This window comes from Trichosurus vulpecula, chromosome 5 (genome assembly GCF_011100635.1).
Source record: "Trichosurus vulpecula isolate mTriVul1 chromosome 5, mTriVul1.pri, whole genome shotgun sequence".
Classification (NCBI taxonomy): Eukaryota; Metazoa; Chordata; class Mammalia; order Diprotodontia; family Phalangeridae; genus Trichosurus; species Trichosurus vulpecula.
The window spans coordinates 1,008,527-1,026,753 of NC_050577.1; the positions used below are offsets into that span (position 1 = coordinate 1,008,527).

General features: G+C 50.6%; 1 protein-coding gene across 4 annotated transcripts in view; it reads left to right on the forward strand.

Annotated features, from left to right (window-relative positions):
* The window catches only part of DYNC1I1 (dynein cytoplasmic 1 intermediate chain 1), a 132,248-nt gene that overhangs the window by 37,559 nt on the left and 76,462 nt on the right, over positions 1-18,227 (forward strand). For all 4 annotated transcript variants that reach the window (XM_036759877.1, XM_036759879.1, XM_036759878.1 and 1 more), the window contains one exon: positions 11,144-11,169. In XM_036759877.1, the coding sequence (XP_036615772.1) occupies positions 11,144-11,169 (26 nt within the window). The remainder of the gene's footprint in view (positions 1-11,143; positions 11,170-18,227) is intronic.

Below are 18,227 nucleotides of genomic sequence, written 5' to 3' on the forward strand. Positions count from 1 at the left end.
GGCAGACCCATCTCCTGGCAGAAGCTGCTAGCCATGTGATTTAAAGCTTCCTGTCCCAATAATTGATGTGTTTTTATTTCTTCCATTTCCTGAAGCCTGATCAGAACTAACATGGCCATTGGAATTTCCTGCCAACGCTGCTCCCTCACCCACTGAGCTAAGTGGCTAAGCTGCTGTGGGTCAAGCAGACGACAGGGCTGGGCTTAGGCATGGCTGAAGCTGCTGGAGGTTTCCCTTCTTGGGCAAGCTTGGTATCATTTTGTGCCACAGCCACCCATGTGGACAGCTTGTCCATCACAGGTTGGCCTCAGCCATGTAGGATCCACGCATGACTGCACTGTTCAACCTGACTTCCTCTTGGGGACTGCTTAGTTGAAGAGAGACTGTGGATGGAGAGCTGGAAGTGATGCTTCCTTGAAGAGTCGCCTCTCAGGGAATGGGCATTCTGGATCCTCCTCAGACCACTCTTTATTTCTTTTTTCCAGTCTTGTGTCTCTATGTTGGCTGGCTGCCTGCCTGGGAGGGCTGGGTTAGAGCATATGGGAGATGAATCAGGCAGCCTCAGGGACAAAAAGAATAACAGCCATTAAAAGTTTGCTGAGTGTTTTGGTCACGTCTTCTGAGCCTGTGAAAGGCACCGTGAGCATTGATATTCTCATCTTACAGTAGAGGAAACTGAGGCCTGGGGAGATGAATGGCTGTGGGCCAGGATCACATAGCTGGTATCCAGGGTCAGCCTACAGTGGCAGAGTTTCTGTGATTTCCTTATAAAATGTGAATCACTCAGTAAGCCTGGGCTCCTTCACAACAGCCTTTCTGTAATTTCTGGTGACAATGACTGGGTCCAGAATTGCCATCACAAATGCCTCCATTTCTAGTACTGAACATGCCTGAGCCAGCCACTTGTCTGCTGTTTGTCTGTGTGTTCTTGGTTGGGTTCTCATGGATGCTGCCCATGGAGGGCCTTTGGATTCCAGCCTTGGCTCTTAGCGCCCTCTGGAAGTAAACTGTCATCAGCTGCATGTGGCGGTCTTACCTGCATCACAAGCCTAAAGTTACTGGCTTCCCTGGGCCACTGACTCCCACCCAGGGAGGGAGCCCAAGATGCCACAGAAAGTGGTTCATTTCTTTGTGGGCTCATTGTCATGGCTAGTTTTTCTTCTTTAAAACGACTTTTTCTTGAAGAGGGAGATGAAAAACCCAGGGAAGCTCCTCAAATCAGTGTCAGTGAAGTACAACACTCCATTTCCCAGGGAACGCCCCTTCTCAGTAGCCACAAAACCTGCTTTTTGGGGCAAGGAATGAGGCTGTGCATAATGCCCCAGTGATCTCCAAGCACTTTTCAGATGCTATGCCGTTTGTCTTCAGCAAGCTCTAGCAGACTGCTAGGCAGTCTATGTCTCAGATGTGGGCCTCATTTTGTGTTTGGAGGGCTAGAGACCACAGTGCTTAACCTGGTTGCTGAGTAACTGGATGTTACTCATTCCCTGGCCATTCAGCCAAGGACCAAAAGGGTCTCTGGAGGGTCTCTGGACTGGAAGGCCAAGCCAGACAGAGAGGACACCTTGACACCCTGGGCTCCCTGCTGAGACCCTGTGCCTTCCATGGGTGGCAGGGGGAGAGTAGTTGTAGAATATGGAGGGTGAGAGTTTCTGCTCTTGCTGGCCCCAAGGCAGCTCCTGAGTTACATTATGGAGACAGAGGGTACTGGCATTCTCATGGTTGTGTGGGATGGGCACCAGTGCCCAGCGGTAGCCAGGCAGAGCCATCTTCTGAGAGCTACCCCCATGCTGTTTCTCTCCTTACCACAATGCTATCTTCTCCATATTTCTTTCTCCTTTAATTTTGTACTGTTCTTAGGAGGCTCTTTTATCTTATAATCCCACAAACTCAAGCAAACCTGGCCAGGGCATCATGGGGGGCATAGGCAGGCATGAGTCCGAAGCCCCAGAGGGACAGTGGCCCTTCCTGCTGCCATGACTCTCCTTTGAGACCCAATCAGCCCTTTGCTGATCCTAGCATGTCCTGGGAGCTGTGGTCAGCTTCGGGTCAGCTTCTGGGCTTGGCCCAGAGCCCGGGAACTGAAGGAAAAGTGGGGGGGAGACCAGGAGAAAGCCAGCTGCTCCCCCTGGCCAGAGGCAAATTTGGAGGTTAGGGCTGGTGCTTGAGAGGAAGCTCTGGGTTAGAGGAAGGGCTGGACCCCAGGGTATGCTGCTCATTAGTTACTCAATGCCTCAGTTTCCTCTTTTGTTAAATGGGGATCAGAGCAAACCCATGCACTCCTTCCCTCTCAGCATGGTTGTCAGGAATGCACTTTGGGGATGAGGGCCTGGCACACCCCTGGGGGATGGCTGCAGAGGCTGACCCCCTCCTCCACTCCTCACATCTGTGGTGGCTCTGACCACCCTGCTAGCGTGGGGACCGGTTGTTCCTTATTCCACCACTGGTCCTCTCCAGGGGGCCGATCATCATTAAGGACAGGTCTTTCCTGCTTGGAGTTGGTCCCCAAAGGCCAACGTTCAGTATGAGAGGATGCTAACTCTAAATGCTCTACTGTGACTGGCCCTGGGCTCCAGGCTGGAAGAGGAGAACCTGGAACAAAGACCCCGAGCCTCCTCCTCCTCTAGCTGCCTGCCACGTCAGCTCAGGGGCCACTGCTGGGGACAGAAGCTGAGCCGAGCCAAGCTGTTGGCTGCGTGGCTAGGCAGGCAGCCGGCCGGTCGAGCCCAGAGGCGCCAGATGCTACAGCGGCAGTGGCAGCCCAGGCCCCAGCTGATTTCAGGCACTAAATGAGTATCGGCTTCTGCCCTTAGTGGTGAGTGCACAGGGAGGAGGGATGCTGGCCCATCCTCAGCTGGGCTGGGATGGAGGCCTCTGGCAGGTCTTCAGGCCAGTGTTTACGGCCTTTGAGCAGGAGCCAAGACCAGACTTGCTGCCTAGAACCTGAAATGCTGGGGAGAGGCCCTGGCGGAGGGATGGCAGGCCTTGGCCGTTTCATCTCAGCCGCCATGGGGTTCATTGGCTACAGTAACTACAGCTGTAAAGCTGTAATTACTGGGACAGAAGGAAGGAGAGAAGGAGGGAGGAAGGGAAGAAGTGGGGAACAGCAGCTAGCCTCCAACTCGAAGGAGGGGCCAGGCCATTGCCTTGAAAACGATCCTGCTGGTTACAAAGTCATTTCCCTGGTGTCTCTGAGCCCACACCATGCTCTGGAGCTGCCCACGGACTTTGGTGACCCTTGGGCAATTGCTGATGTCTGGTCTTGGCTCCAAACATGTGACTGGCTCACCCAATTCCTCAGTGTCTTCAGGAGCCTTTTGCTAGATGAAGCCAAATCCCATCTGTATGAGGTTCAGCTGGACATTAGGGCAGGATTCGTAGCCTAGGCCCTGGAGAGCGGGACTCTGCAGGGTACTCAGGGCCAGCTGAGCCAGCCACCCTTGGGCCTCCACACAGAGATGTTGTAGGATATGCCCTTTGGCCCCTGGCATGGAGGGCAACCAGCAAGGACAGGCTTGGGGCACCATGCTTGGGTTTGAGAGGCCAACCACAGACCAAAGGCAGAAGAAGATCCCATCAATCCCCAGATCTTTTGGGGGACAGACTTACTCATGGAGTTGTGGCCACGAGAATGTGATCTCAGTTAGCAAAGGCAGCTGATGGCCTATCCTTGGCGCAGCACAGAGCTTGGGGGCACAGCCCATGGGGCCAGCAGGTAAGCTGAGCCCCTGGAGGGACTGGCGGGGTTGAAATGAGGAGCCTAGAGTGGACCAAAGCCTCTTGTCAGGAGGTTTCAGAACCTGGGCTAAAGTGACCAAGAGAAATCAGGGCCATTCAAGGGCCAGGCTTTGCCTTTCCCTGGCCCAAGCCAGAGTTAAGGGTGATCAGAGTAAACTGCTCCTGCCCAGTCCTACAGACTGCACACATTTCCCTTCTTAGCAAACTCACCTCCCCCCTCCCCCAGAAGTGCAGGGAACATTGAATCAAGCCCTGCCCATCTTGAAGACATTCCTCTTCCCCAGTGGCCCATTTCTTGGTCTCGGGGAATGGCCCCTTAGCTGCATGGGGCTAAGCTCCTCACCGGCATCAGTTCTCATTAAGCTGATACTCCCCAGCCCTCAGCAGCTGGAAGAAGGGTGAGCTGTCTGGCAGCCGGCCTGGCGGGCTGCCGAATGATTTATGCAGTGTCCCAAGCTCTTTCATTGAGAGCCTTGAGATGTAGGTGTGGGCCCACTAAGCCTCCCTGTCCTGAGGCCCCATAGCCTGTGTTTGTGTTACTGCCTTATGTCAAGAAGGCTTTGGTGTGCTCAAAACGGCACATCGTCCCAGGCAGTGGCGCCTCAGACTAGGAAACTGAGTCACCAAGGACTCAAAGAGCTTTAAATCCACTTGTCTCCAGCTCCTGAGGACACACTGCCTGGCCTGGCCCCCAACTGAGGGAGTAGAGCCAGCTCTTTCCTTGGGCCTTATAAGTGTCAGGGAGAAAAATGTGCCTGCCCTTCATGTGAACAAGGACCCATCTGATTTTAATGGTGAAAATAAGCAAGGAGAGCTCCTCTTTCTCTTCTCCCCACTTCACCACGGTCAGGCATGCATGTGCACGTGTGGGTGCACACACACACTTGCACATGCATACTCACATGTGCGCGCGCGTGCGCGCGCGCACACACACACACACACACATATGCACACCCCTCTCCCCGCAAATGCCCTGAAGGGTGTCCTTGTGGGGCCTTTCGAATCCTAGCTCTGACAGGAGCAGGAGTTACAGACAGCCTGGGGAGGTGGGGGTGCCCGGCCCTGGAAGGGAGCATGAGAAAGGCCTGTTCTGGGCACACAACATTGACACCAGAAGTGTCAGACTTGGTTCCAAAACACCAGAGTGTAGGAGAAACCAGCAAACATGTCATGGAAAATGTTTAGCAAAATAAATAAAAAATACAGTGCAGCCCAGATCACCAGAATTGGGGGTTTCCTGAGCCAATTTGCTGCTGTGCCAGAAAGGATCTGTTTCCATTTGAGTTAGACACCAGTGATCAACAACATTGACCTTCCTGGGTTTCCAGGATCTGCTCTTCCCCTGGTCACTTCCTCCTTCTTGCTGACTTCTTGGCTGAATTTTTGTCTGTGCTCCCCCCTCCCCCGACTGAACAGCAGAAGCCCATCCAACAGCTGCCAGGCAGAATGGCAAGGTGCACTGCCTGGCAGAGACCACAAATATTGCTCACGTGCCCCATTGAGGAGAGAAGGAGGGGGAAGGCAAAGAGAGGAGCCAAGGCCTGCCTTTCCCCACCAATCCTTGTCCCCAATTTTTGCCATCAGCAAGTATGCCTGACTGGCCCCAAGGGACCTGATACCTATATCCAGCCCTGGAGCCCCTCTCCCAAGCACCCTTCCTACACTGCCAGCTGCCTGCTAGACATCTCAGGCACAGAATGTCCAGGACAGCTCATTCCTCTCCCCATAAACTTATCCATGCTTGCAGGAAGAATCCCTCCCCCCTCTCTCCAGGCACCCAGGTCTTCCTCCTCCCTCTGCCTCCCCCATCATGGCCTCTCAGTTACATCTCAGAGCCATCCCCTTCTTTCCATGCACAGTCACAGTCCCTGTTTAGGCTCTGGCCTCTTCTTGCCTTGGTCTCTTGCTGTCATCTCTTAGTTGGGTTCACCCATCCCCAATCTGTTCTCCACCCACCTGCCAAGATGATCTTCCCAAAGCATGTTACCTTGACCCCGGCTCGTGAACCATCAGTCACTCCCTCTTACCTCTGTCAGAAGAACCTCATGTTTAAGATCCCCTACAAACTGATCTTAGCTTCCCCTTCTAGACAGGGAGTATCATTCCCTTTCAGCCACTCTATGTTTCAGCCAAAATAGGCTATGCAGTGTTCCCTGAATGTGGCACTTCATTTACCACCTCTCTGTCTTTGCCCAAGTGTCCCACTCTCCCATGCTTTCCCTCCTCAGCTCTGCCTCTCAGAATCCTTCCCTTACTCCAAGGGTTGGCTCAGATGCCACTTCCTGTGGGAAGCCTTCCCAGATCTTCTTAGTTGTTGGCGCTTCCCTCCTCCTCAAACCATCCCATCTTTCCTTGTCTTAGTGTGCAATGGTAGCTTATATTTGTATCCCAGTGCCTAGCAAAGGACCTCGGCTGTATATCCTGGGTACCTATGTGGAATGGTGCGTGGTTAATTAAAGAGCTGCTAGATTAAGAGGCAGGCAGCTGGAGCTGCATTTCCTCTCCCTCATGGGAAGGCACTGAGACAGGAGAGCTTCAGGCTGAGTAGATCTCTGGTCCCTCTCCTTCATCCCCAGATGCCTCTCAGCCCAGCCGCCACTGGCTCAGTGGAAGAGCTGTGCATCCTGGTCCAGGTTCTCTTCAGGCAGTCTGGGGCTCACTCTGACATGGCATTGCCCCATGTGTTGGTAGCTGCATGAAGCAAGATGGGGGATTCATGGCTACTGTGGCTGAGCCAGGACACATCTAAAGGACTGACATCCCAGGGGACCCAGAGGGACTGAGAGAAGCTTTCAAAGCTCTTGTCAAGATTGCAGTGAAGTTCTAGAGTTGGGACTGATTCTGCCTGTGTTGGAAGGCAGAAGGTTGGTGGCCTATGAACAGCTGGATGCCCTTCAGAATGCATGTCCTGCCAGGAGGACAATGGAAGCAGTGACCTGAAGTCTTCTGAGGATGCCAGCGTGAGAAGGCTCTGAGCACTTCTTCCTCCCTTCATGTTAGGGAGATGGGAAGCCCTGAACCCCCTGATTCATGGGCTTGGATTCCCCCACTCTCCACTGTCCTGGCCCTGCCAAGGGCAGAATATCTTCAGGTTTATTGGGTGACTTGACATCAGTGGGTGATCAGAAACAAGACCCGAGAACAAAACAGGTTGGTCATTCATTCACTTCCTCTTTCGGGAAGCCCCATGCCAGACACTGAGGAAACTCAAGAATGTCTTTGTGATCCATTGCCTCAAAGGGCTTCTGGTCTAGCAGAGGAGAGTAGGCACCTCCCTACAAGGCATATCTGACTCAAAGCAGATGGGCAGCAATGGACTTCAGGGGCTTGACTCTGCTGAAGGATTCACAGGGGAAGGAGAGAGGAGAGACAGAGGACCCAGAGGCAGCAGGGGCAGGTGTGCTGTGCTCTGAAGGTCCTAAGACAGGCCTCCCAGCCCTGTGGCAGCAGCAGCAGCTGGAGCAAGAAGCCAGCCATCAGAGCCCAGACCAGTAGCATTGGCGATCTTGCTGGGTAGTGAAGAGGGGAAGCCCAAGATGCTGGAGGTGGCATCCAAAAGATCAGCCCCAAGCCCAGCCTTCCTGGCAGCCCCATGCTATGCTTCTGCCTGAGACTCTAAGCCAAAGGAACAAGAGACCTCCACACTGTCTGCAAGGGACCCTGATCTCCTGGAAGGATGAAATGTAATTTTGAACCTAAACACATGCCTAACCCTGACCCCAGCACACCTGCAATCTGACAAAAGCATTGGTCAGTGAAAAACTGGACCTGGTGGGAGAAGCCCTGGAGGTAGATTTCCCAGACTAGAGCTTTTCTCTTCTCCTTGCTAAGTGACCTTGGCCAAGTCACTCCCTTTCTCTTCCCTTCACCAGTTTCACCATCTGGCAATGAATGATGCCTAAGTAGTTTGTGAGTCCAGTTAGATAAAGGACTTTAGAACTATTTTAGGAATAACTGAGGGAAGAAATGATTTAGCTCCCAAAGGTCTCCCTGCCTCCAAGACCTCTCCATTCCAATCCATTTGATCCTGCTCCTAGGACAAATCTTCTAGGGCTCCCTACACCTATACTCTTAGCCTTGTTCTAATTTATCATTCCAGATTGCCCTCGAGTTCATGGTCTATGGCAGGGTCATTGAGTCTTTGGTGGGCTGAAGGGTGTGTGTGTGTGTGTGTGTGTGTGTGTGTGTGTGAGAGAGAGAGAGAGAGAGAGAGAGAGAGAGAGAGAGAGGGAGACAGAGACAGAGACAGAGAGACAGAGAGCTTCTCTTGGCTGTACCGTCCTGGTCTACCAGGTCAGAGGGGTCAAGGGGAGGCTGAGCCCTCCTCTGTCAGCACCACGGACAGCTCCCTGGAAGTCAGCCCTTTTCCAGCAGCCTGGAAGGCTCTCTGAACCCCTAACCTGCTACCTCTCAGCTCCCTTTCCCCCATAGTTGTGACTTTGAGGACTGTGGAATTGATCTTTTTGTGCCCTCCCCAAGGAGAGGGAGCAGGGGTTGTGCAGAGAGCAGTGTGACTGTGGCTTTGGGTAAGTCATTTCATCATACAAGTGCTACAGAATTGTAAAGTCTGAAGCCACATCGTTGCTGAGTCCCAGTTGGGGACTGCATCTTTTTTCATAGGATGGTGGAGCTGGAAGGGGATCTTGGAGGTCCTTGAGTCTAACCCCTTGCTTTACAGATGAGGAAACTGAGGCCCAGAGACAGTGGAGAGGGGAGGGGTGAGGATCAGGCCTGCCTTCCCCCAGGCCAGCTCTCACAGCCCCCCCTCCACTCCCCCTTCCCCCTCCCCCCCCCCCCCCCCCCCCCCCGCACTCAGCCTTCCACTTGTGCTTGAGAATTATAGTCAGCTCTGTGATTCTGAAGAAGTTGGGATTTAGAGATAGGAGGGACCTTTGGGTCCCATTTTCCAGATGAGGAAATCAAGGCCCAGAGAGATGGCATGATGACCCAAGTTCCACAGTGAGGGGCTTACGTTTGGTCTTCTGACCCTGAAGCCAGTCCTCCCCATACTTCCTGGGAAGTGGTGTTCTTTGCAATTTTACAGATCTGCAGAGAATTGATGGGCAAAATCAGAAGGGTTTCTTCTACTCTTTTCAGTCAATGAAATTCTTTCCTTGAACCCAGAAAACTGCCTTTTCAAGTGTGTGGAAAACCAAAACCCATGAAAATGAATAGAGAAGCTGGAATGCCGTAGAGGGGTAAAGTAGCCCTAAGGGCAGCCTCAGCTCCCACTAGGTCTGCTAGGAAACTGCCCACAGCTCTGACGAGAGTTGTCTCCTTGGATAAACCTGAATGTATCATCCCTTTGAACAACTGATTGGTTCAAGCCATCTCTCTGGGCCAGTTTCTCTCCCTTGCTGAGCTCCCGCTGGGAGTCAGAGTCCTGGCCAGTGCTCCCAGGCTTCTAGTCCCTTCTTGTTCCAAGGTTCTGTGGCTGGAGGTGCTCCGAGTCATCAGAGGCATATGAGCAGCCAAGTGATTTTTGTCCCATCTCTTGATGGCCAGAAAGGACCCCATTCCCAAAGGTTCAGACGATGAAGCACATACAACTCAAGAAATAGCCCAAGCACTTCTCAAAGCTCGCTCTTGGTGAGAATGTGTTCCATTTCTGAAATGTGCTTGGCATTTTCTGGGCAGAAATGTTAGGGTCCTGACCTTCTCAGCCAGACTTCAGGTTTCCAATTTCCACAAGCTGTCTGCTTCCCACTCCCTCTCACATATATATGCTCAGTACTATAGGACACAAGAGGCCTTTATGAAGCCAGACCTGTAACCCCAATGTTCCCCAAATGCCCCAGAGTGTATTGCTGCCATTGTGCCCTTCTCCAGGCTTCTTCTCCCTTTTCAGTGCCTTCCACCTTCTCTGCCAACCCTCTCCAAATGCAGGAGTCCACATAAAGTCTGTCTCCTTTGTAAATGGGGAGGTGGGTTGGTATAGTGATTGGAGACCTGAGCTTGGAGTCAGAGGCTGCTTCAGGTCCTGCCAAGCTCTGGGATCTAGGGCAAATCACTCAGGCTTCTGGTGCCTTAGTTTCCTCATTTGTCAAATGATCTGAAAAACAGTAAAGAAGTCAGAGGGACTATCTGTGTCAGAGGGTTGGGGGAGGCCAGTAAGATGGACCGCGTCAATCAGCATTATAGATAAGTTGTCCATTTGCATTCGTGGGTGATTCATGCTGCTGGGCATTCTTTCCAGGATACTCCTGCCTCTGTGGAAGGAAGCCCTGGCTGAGTGCCAGTGGTGTTTGCACTCATTAAGCACCTCCCCGACGTTGCTCATGCCTACGTGCCTTTACCCCCATTAGCTTCTACTCTCCAGGAGGGCAAGGGCTGGGTTATTCTTCCTGTCATCCCTCTCTGTGCTCAGTGACAGCAGCCACTCAGTCAACAGTCATCGGTAACGGGAGACAGAAGAGCGATGGGAGCCTCCCATCATCCCAGCTTGTTTACAGCTCAGCAAGCACAGCTGATCTGCTCTGCGCTCAGTGGTCAGAGAACAGAAGAGATCCTGCAAGCTGCCAATTAGTCCGAGGAGACTGGGCTTCCCGGGGTCAGGCTTTGGCCTCCAGAGCACAGATCCAGCAGGACGCCCATCTTTCTGGGCAGGAGCCGCCCCACCCATTAGTAATGGTCAAGCGAGTTCCGAGGCCGAAGCACCCAGGAGGAGAGAGGAGTGAAGGCACCCTGACAGAGGGCTCACGCTGGCCGGGCCCGGGGGTGCGGAGACAAAAGCTAACCAGAGCCTCTCCTCCGGGGTTTCTCTTCTTTTGCCCAAGTTAATGATGATCATTTGTTACTTATTGTTTAGTTGTTTTCGCTATGCAAATGTCTCTTAAAGAATTACATTACCTTATTAGTAATGGTAATGAATGACCTCAATGAATGAGAACCGTAAGTTAATTTGTGAGGAAGAAAGGCTTGCCAATCTTAGGATTCGGACTTTGGGAGTCTGATTCTGAGACGTCTCTGTTCACCACGACCGGATGATTGCGGGGAGAAAACTTGGGGGGAAAGGAGTCCTCCATCTTTGGATCCACGCCAAGGCTTGGTGTCTAGTTTCAGACATCAGAGAAAGCCAAATTACCCCGGGGAAAAGTGACTTGTTTTAATGTGTGGCAGTGTGTGTGTGTGTGTGTGTGTGTGTGTGTGTGTGTGTTGGTCTATCGTTCACTCTACAAACTTTTGTTTACATAACATTGACTAGGTGACCTCAAAAGAGTGTTATTCTGTGATTCACTGGACAAGTAAAGCTTGATCTTCCTTCTCTTGTCCAGGGCAGCAGCTTGGGGGAGGGGGAGGCTGATGGTGGTTCTCTGAGAAGACTTTGTAGCTCCACAAATCTCACTTCAGGCTGCAGGTTAGAAACTGAGCCTTCTGGTCTAGGAGATTCTGGAGTCCATTGTAGCCCCAAAGACCAAGAGATCCAGGCTGGTTCGGATATGACCCCAGTGAGCAGCCTGGGTTAAGGAATAGAGAAGGCCTTGGCTAGAGTGGATTCAGTGTCTGTCCGGTATCTCACCCCCTACTCCCAGCCCTGCCTCCCTCTGAGGAGATGGGACAAGGGCCATGCCTGAAAAAAATGTCCAGAGGGACAGATAAGTGCGGCTGCCTATGGCTCTGCTTTTGCTGTAGGGTCATGAAACACAATGTCGGCTAATTATGCGACTTTAACAGAGGAGAGGGCTGGGGCCCAAGTGAACTGAGTTTGAAAGTGAATGAGAAAGCACTTTAATTCTATGCCTTTGGGAGTCACCCTCTGTGTTCTGTTGGGGCTGTAGCTGACTCTGCTGGGATTGAGGGTCCCACATCAAAGAACAACTGGTCCAAACCCTCATTGTACAAAGGGGGAAACTGAGGCCCAGAGCACACCTAAAGACTTGCCCAAGGTTCTGAGAGCAATGAGGGATGAGGAATATTGTATTATTTGTCCAGTTTTTTCCCCCTTGAGACAATTTTCCTGTAGAGTACCTAGAAGGCCAGTCAGCAGGTAATGGAAGTTTCTAACTGCTGTAATTCGCAAGGCTGTCTGTTGTGGAAAGGTTGCAATCTGCACTGGTGAAGGGATACTATCTCCTTTTCTCCGTTGAAACATCCCAGGACCTTGAAGCATATACAGCCCTCCCAGCCAAGATCTCCAGAATAAGGAGATATCCTAGCCCTTCTCCTTTTTCTTCATTTTTACATTGTTTGGACAGTCTTCAGCTTAAGTGAGAAAGGAACAGATGTGGTTGGGGAGGGTGGGAGCCGGTTCTGTCCTGGTGGAAAATGGGCTGGTTTTGCTCCAGGCAGGGACAGATAACTTGAGAAGCAGGCTTTCTGAGCTCAGCCTCCTTGGGGTCCACTTTTCTGAGTCTTATGGCCCAGAGAAGAACCCCAACCCCAAGCCCCAATGCTCCTGTTCTCCTAGCCTCCACCTCCCAGCCCCATAGGCTGCCACCTTCCTAACCCCAAAGGCTCACATCCTCCCATCCCCAAAGGCTCCCAGCCCCAAGCCCCAAGGCTTCCATCCTCCCAGTTCCGCCCACAGGCTCCCACCCTCCCAGTCCCCCACCCTTTCACCCCTGCACATTCATTCTCACACTCCTTCTGAGCAGGGAGGGAAGGGCAGTGGCTGGTTGGGGAGCTGTGTGGCCCAGGCCGTTGTGCAGGTCGGCCAGCAGAGGGCACTGCTGCCTAACTAACTACACAGGGCCCATCTGTTTATAGCCCGATTTCTCCCTCTTAGAAATGTAGGAGGAATTCCTTCCTCTTCTTGAGCTCCAGTAGGTGACCAAGAAGGAAGCTGGCTTAAGGCATTATCTGTCCTCTGACCTTGTCACCCAAGAAACATTAATGAAAGTGGGCAGGATGAGCTGACCCCAGGATCTCAGCTGACCAGATGGATGGCCAAGGCTCCTTGCAGCCGCAACTGCTCCCAGATGAGTGCCCATGACCTAAAGACTCCTGGATCTGACCCTACCAATAGGAAGCAACAGAGACCCTCACCCCAGCCCCTCCTCATGTTCCCAGGCTTCTTCAGAAATTCCGAGTATCACGGAAAGTCCTGGTGTCAGTGCCAGGGAGGATATCAGAGGCCACCTAATACAATTCCATCCTCTCACAGATGATGCTGAGAGAGGATGAGGTGTGGTCTAGAAATCTACAAGTCACACAGGTAGCAGGTGGCTAAGAACAGATTTGAACTCAGGTCTTTGGACCCTAGCACCAATGTTCTTTTCTTTAATATTTTGTTCCCTCCCCCCAATTACATGTAAAAGCAATTTTTGACATTCACTTTAAAAAAAAAATTTTAATTCCAAATGCTCTCCCTCCCTCCCTCTATCCCCACTCCCTGAGATGGTAAGCAATCTGATATAGGTTGTATATGTGCAATCATGTAAAACATATTTCCATCTCAGTTATTTTGTGGAAGAAAACTCAAAAAGGAAGGAAGGAAGGAAGAAAAAAGGAGAAAATAGTATGCTTTGGTCTGTATTCAGACAATATTAGTTCTTTCTCTGGAGGCAGAAAGTGTATTTCATCATGAGTCCTTTGGGATTGTCTTGGATCATCGTGGTGCTGAGAAGAGCTAAGGCATTCACAGCTCTTCATTGTACAACATTGCTGTTACTGTATACTATGTCCTCTTCACTTTGAATCAGTTCATGATTCCCAGGTTTTTCTGAAAGGATCCTGCCCATAATTTCTTATAGTACATTAGTATTCCATCACAACCGTATACCACAACTTGTTTAGCCATTCCCCAACTGATGGGTATCCCTTCAATTTCCAATTCTTAGCCACCACAAAAAGAGCAGCTATAAATATTTTTGTACATATAGGTCCTTATCCTTTATCTTTTTAAAAAATCTCTTTGGGATATAGACCTAGTTATGGTATTGACCAGTGCTCTTTCTACCATACCCAGAATTGTCTCTTCATGGGCAATTTGCGGACCTTGATTAAAGTTTGTAGGATTTTTCAAAGATTGCCAAGTCACGTCTGCCAGGTCTTGGCCTGATAGGTTGAAATCAGTGTGGTACCTTGGTTCTTTCTTACTATCTTTACTTCCCAAGGGGCACTTTCCACTCCAGCTTTCCCACTCTTCATCCTTAGGAAGAAAAGACAAGCTCATCTGCTTCCTTCTGTCATTCTTTGTTGGTGGTGGAAGGGTGGGGCATGGGGAGAGTGGGAGCCTCCATTTCCTAGGAAAGTGAATCCATTCATCATTAGGCTCAGTTGAGTGGTCACTAAGGGTATTTTATCAACTGGCCGGCCCTGGACACTAGACCAGACTTCAGCCTTCCATCCCCTTCTACCATCCACCCACATCTCTCTACCTCTCTCTCACTTTCCACTTCCCCAAAACAAAACAACCCACTTCCCCATGTGTGTTATGTTTCCCATTAGACCGTGAACTCTTTGAGGATAGGCCCTTTCTCTCCGTTTAAAATATTTATGTCCCCAGCCCTTAGCACAATGCCTGACACATAGTAGTTCAATTAAATCTTTTTTTATTCATGCATTCATTTGGATGGTTGTTATTTACAATTCAGAATTTTGTTTTTTAGGGTTTCCACCCCACCCCCCAGCTTCCACTGACCTTCCAGAATTTTAGGCCACAGAACGTGACTTTTTAAAAATCAGAATTTTCCAAATTAGACTATGCCAGATCAGTAGGTCCCTGCTCACCCCCATCACAAACCCTAAAATGGATCGGCCATTTCCCATCAAGATTCCTATCGCCTCTACTTCGACAGCCAACGTCTTCTTATTGGGCTGGAAGAAGCCTCTTTTGTCTCTTCCTCCATCTCCTGGAGAATGGAATTTTCATTAAGACATCTCAATTTAACCTTGTTTCTCATTTAGATGTTGTGCCTTTACATGTGGGCATCCAAGACCACGGGGCTCACTGATGGCTTTCTTCTTGGACACTGACTCTTGTGAAATCCTGATCCTCTCTATCTTAGGGGGTACCGGCTGTGCTTTGGGCGTGGCATGCACAGCTTAGCTAGGTGTGCACTTTCCTCCATTCTCGTCCATTTCCAATTGAAAGCCCTCTTTGTACTGTTCAGGAGATCACCTGTGATTTTCTCAGTCTCCATCTGCACTCCTTCCATGACTCAGGATCCATCATTCTCCTTCTTTAAGCCATAGTCTAGAAATACGCATCTCACTGTCACATGCGACTTTCCAACTCCCTGCCTTTTACACTATTTCTGGGCCTGGAATTACCTCTGTACTCCCCTTCACCCATTGGCATCCTTCTAGACAGCTCAAATCTCCCCTTCTGAAGGAAGCACTTCCTGGTCTCCTCCCACTGTTGATGCCTTCCCTCCATCTACTCTACCAATCTTATATGCACATAATTGTTTGCATATTGTCTCCCCCATTAGGCTGGGAGCTCTGGGAGAGCTGAGAGGAGATTTTACCTTTTCTTTGTCTCTCCTGCTCTTAGCTCTATGCTTCATACACATTCATTTACTGAATGATTGACCTCATGGTCTTAGTCAGAAGATCACTTCTCATCTGAATCCACCGAATGGTCTGTTGGGCTGTGGTGAAAACTCCCAGCTTGTCTCTGAAGTTTTAGCTCTCTGCCTGGCTACAAATCCTTTCTTGCGTGTGCTGGCTGAGTTCTGTCTGATGGTGTCTCTGCTTGGGGGTTTGAGACACAGGATCCTTAAGGTTTGATGGGCTAGCCCTCCAGCTCCTAGCCGGCCCCATGCCTCCTACCCATCAGTGAGGAGCCCCAGGAAGCAGCGGGGTTGGGGTGGGAGTTCAGCATGGCAGGTATGCCTGTGACAGGAAAGCTTTCTGGGGTGCAGTGTTCTGCCCAGGGTAAGGTCTGCTTCCTTCGTCGGCCCAAAAGAAAAGAGGATGATGATGTCCCTTACTCTAGCATTGGACACTGGATGTCTCAGCTTGGACAAGACAGGTGGTATCCTCTGTTGGTCCTAATAAGTGAATAAGCTGAATCTAGTCATTTAATTGGGAAATACCTCTTTGTGCTCCCTTGCTCCACCAAGGGACTCAGAGGCAGTGTGGTGCAGTGGATAGTGAACTCGATTCAGCATCAGGTAGATCTTCCCCAGACACTCACTAATTGTGTGACCCAGGACAAAGTCACCTAGCCTCTCTGAGACTCCATTGCCTAGACTCTAAATGGGCAGATTTTTGTGTAGAGGAGGTCTTCAAAGTGCTTTGCAAACTTTGATGTGGGTGGTCAAAGGGAGTTTCTGTTATAGCGATGGAGGGGAAGGGGGACCATATTGATCCTTGAAGGGATGGGAAGATGGGATGAGGAGGTGGGGACAGGACAGCTGTCCCAAAACTGTCCTGGCAGGTTCAGGATGCCACATTGAGCCGAAGTCATGTTGATGTCTGCCATCTTGGGATCAGTGTTGGTGATGGAGAAGCCCCAGCACAGTGGGCTGGAGATAATGCTATGATGAAAGTCAGATGATGTAACAACATTGGCCTTGACCTAACTGGGGTCTAACCACTGAATGGCATCACTGAGGAGACCCTCACAGGAAGGCACTCTCTCCACCCATACACTTGGGGTTAGTGTTTTCTCTCGTTTACTCTGTAAAGACAGAACTTTATTTGATTTTCGCTTTCTCTACTTTAAGGCAGCCTTGTTGCCGCTGGCTCTCTCGCATTCCCCTCCCCCTCCTCACACTTGCTTCCCCTTTGCCCAGTTTTGGAATTTTGCTTAATGTATCAGGCCCTTTTCTTTCTCCCTTTTATCTGGTTGTTCCATCTTTTGCTTTTCCCCTTTCAGTTCAGTAAGATCCTCCTTTGTCTCCTCCCCTTTAATTTGCTTTGTTAGTGTAGATCATTTTGTGCCTGTCTTTTTCTTTTCCTCATCCTCTGCGTCCTAAACTTTTAGTCTTTGAGTCATGGGCCTTACACCTACTTGGGTCCTTCTTCATTATCGATATCGCTCATGAAACTAAAACTTCTCTGGTGCCTGTTTAGAGTTCTCACTTCTACACAGTTTGGTTTTGTCTTGGAGATCTTGCCCCCACCTCCTTTTTTCGTCTGGGCCTCGCTCTTAGAAATTCCGCTGTGAGAAACATGGTTTTGGGGATCACTGGTCTTCCTCGGCAGGGCCAAAGTCCTGAGGAAGAACCCTGTGATAATCCCTAGGGAAGGCTGTACAGACCACAGGACTCCCAGAGGAAGACCAAGTGGCAGCCATCCCCTAATCCGTGGGGATCACAGGGCCTCCTAGGGGTCAGACCCTAAGGAAGACCCAAGCTATGGCCCCTTAGGATGGCGGTAAGATCACAAGGCTCCCGAAACAGGGCCAGAAGTCTTAAGTGATGTCCCCTTAAGAAGACCGTGCAGACCACAGGGTTCCCCAAGGGAATCCAGAGTGGTAGCCCTCAACACCGCAGTGGGGATCACAGGACACCCCAAGACAAGATCCAGGAGTAAGCCTGACAAGCTTCTGCTGCCTGTTGCTTCCCTTCACTTGACCTTAGGAAAATCCAAGTGATTTGCCCGTTCACACCCAAAGAACTCAGGACCAGAGTGGGCAGAGTAAGGCATTTTATTACACTCCCTGAGAGAGCAGGTGTAGTGTTCAGGGGAACACTCACACACTGATACAGCTGCAGGAGCAGGGGTAACCATTCCCTCCACTCCTGCTAGAGTCATGGTTAGTTTACAATCTTTGTTTTTTACGTAGTTTTCTTAGGTTATACAGTTTATATAAATAGGATAATAAGGATACAGAAGCAAAAGTGAAGTTAATTAGATTTTCCTTGTCTTAGTTTAGGATTAAACTATATTCTTTTACTTTCCCTACTTTCCCTCTTCAACATATGCAAATGATGCAAATCAGTAGGCCTGGATTCTTGACCAAGACCAGACCCTAGATAAGCTTGAACTGGTTCAAGTGGGTTTGGCCTCTCTAATTCCCCAGACTGCCTTCTCAAAAAGCATGCACATGAGTACAAGCCTCTGACCTCTCACCTGACCGACCTTGAGGCCTTGAGGCTAAAGCTGGGGTGGGGGACGGCGGGAAAGCACACCTTTAGTTCTGTGGAAACAAAACTCTTCCTCCCATTTCTTACACCACTTTCTGCAGTGGAGTTCTGTTGGCGTTTGGTGGCTGGAGGAGTAGGGGGATGCTGAGTGTTAGGGGTGAGAAATCACCCTTCTTTGTGGTTAATTCAGTGGGTTGTTAGTCTGTGGGGGTTCTTGGTGTCTCACACCAAGGCAGCTGAATTTTCTCTACCTCTTGGGCATAATTCCTGTTTGGAAGGGGTTTGAGGAGATGTGAGGATCAGAGGAAGGGTCTAGCCCTCCATCTTGTCAGTCGTGGGAATTCTCTGTGACTCGGTGGGTAAGAGCTAGGGAGCTGCCCAGTTCTCAAACAGATTGTAGGACCTGTCCAAAGTCACACAGTTACTGGACATCAGAGCCAGGATTCAACCCCAGGTCCTGCAATGCGAATCCTGTTCTCTAAGACAGCAGGCTCAGCCATGCAGCAGACA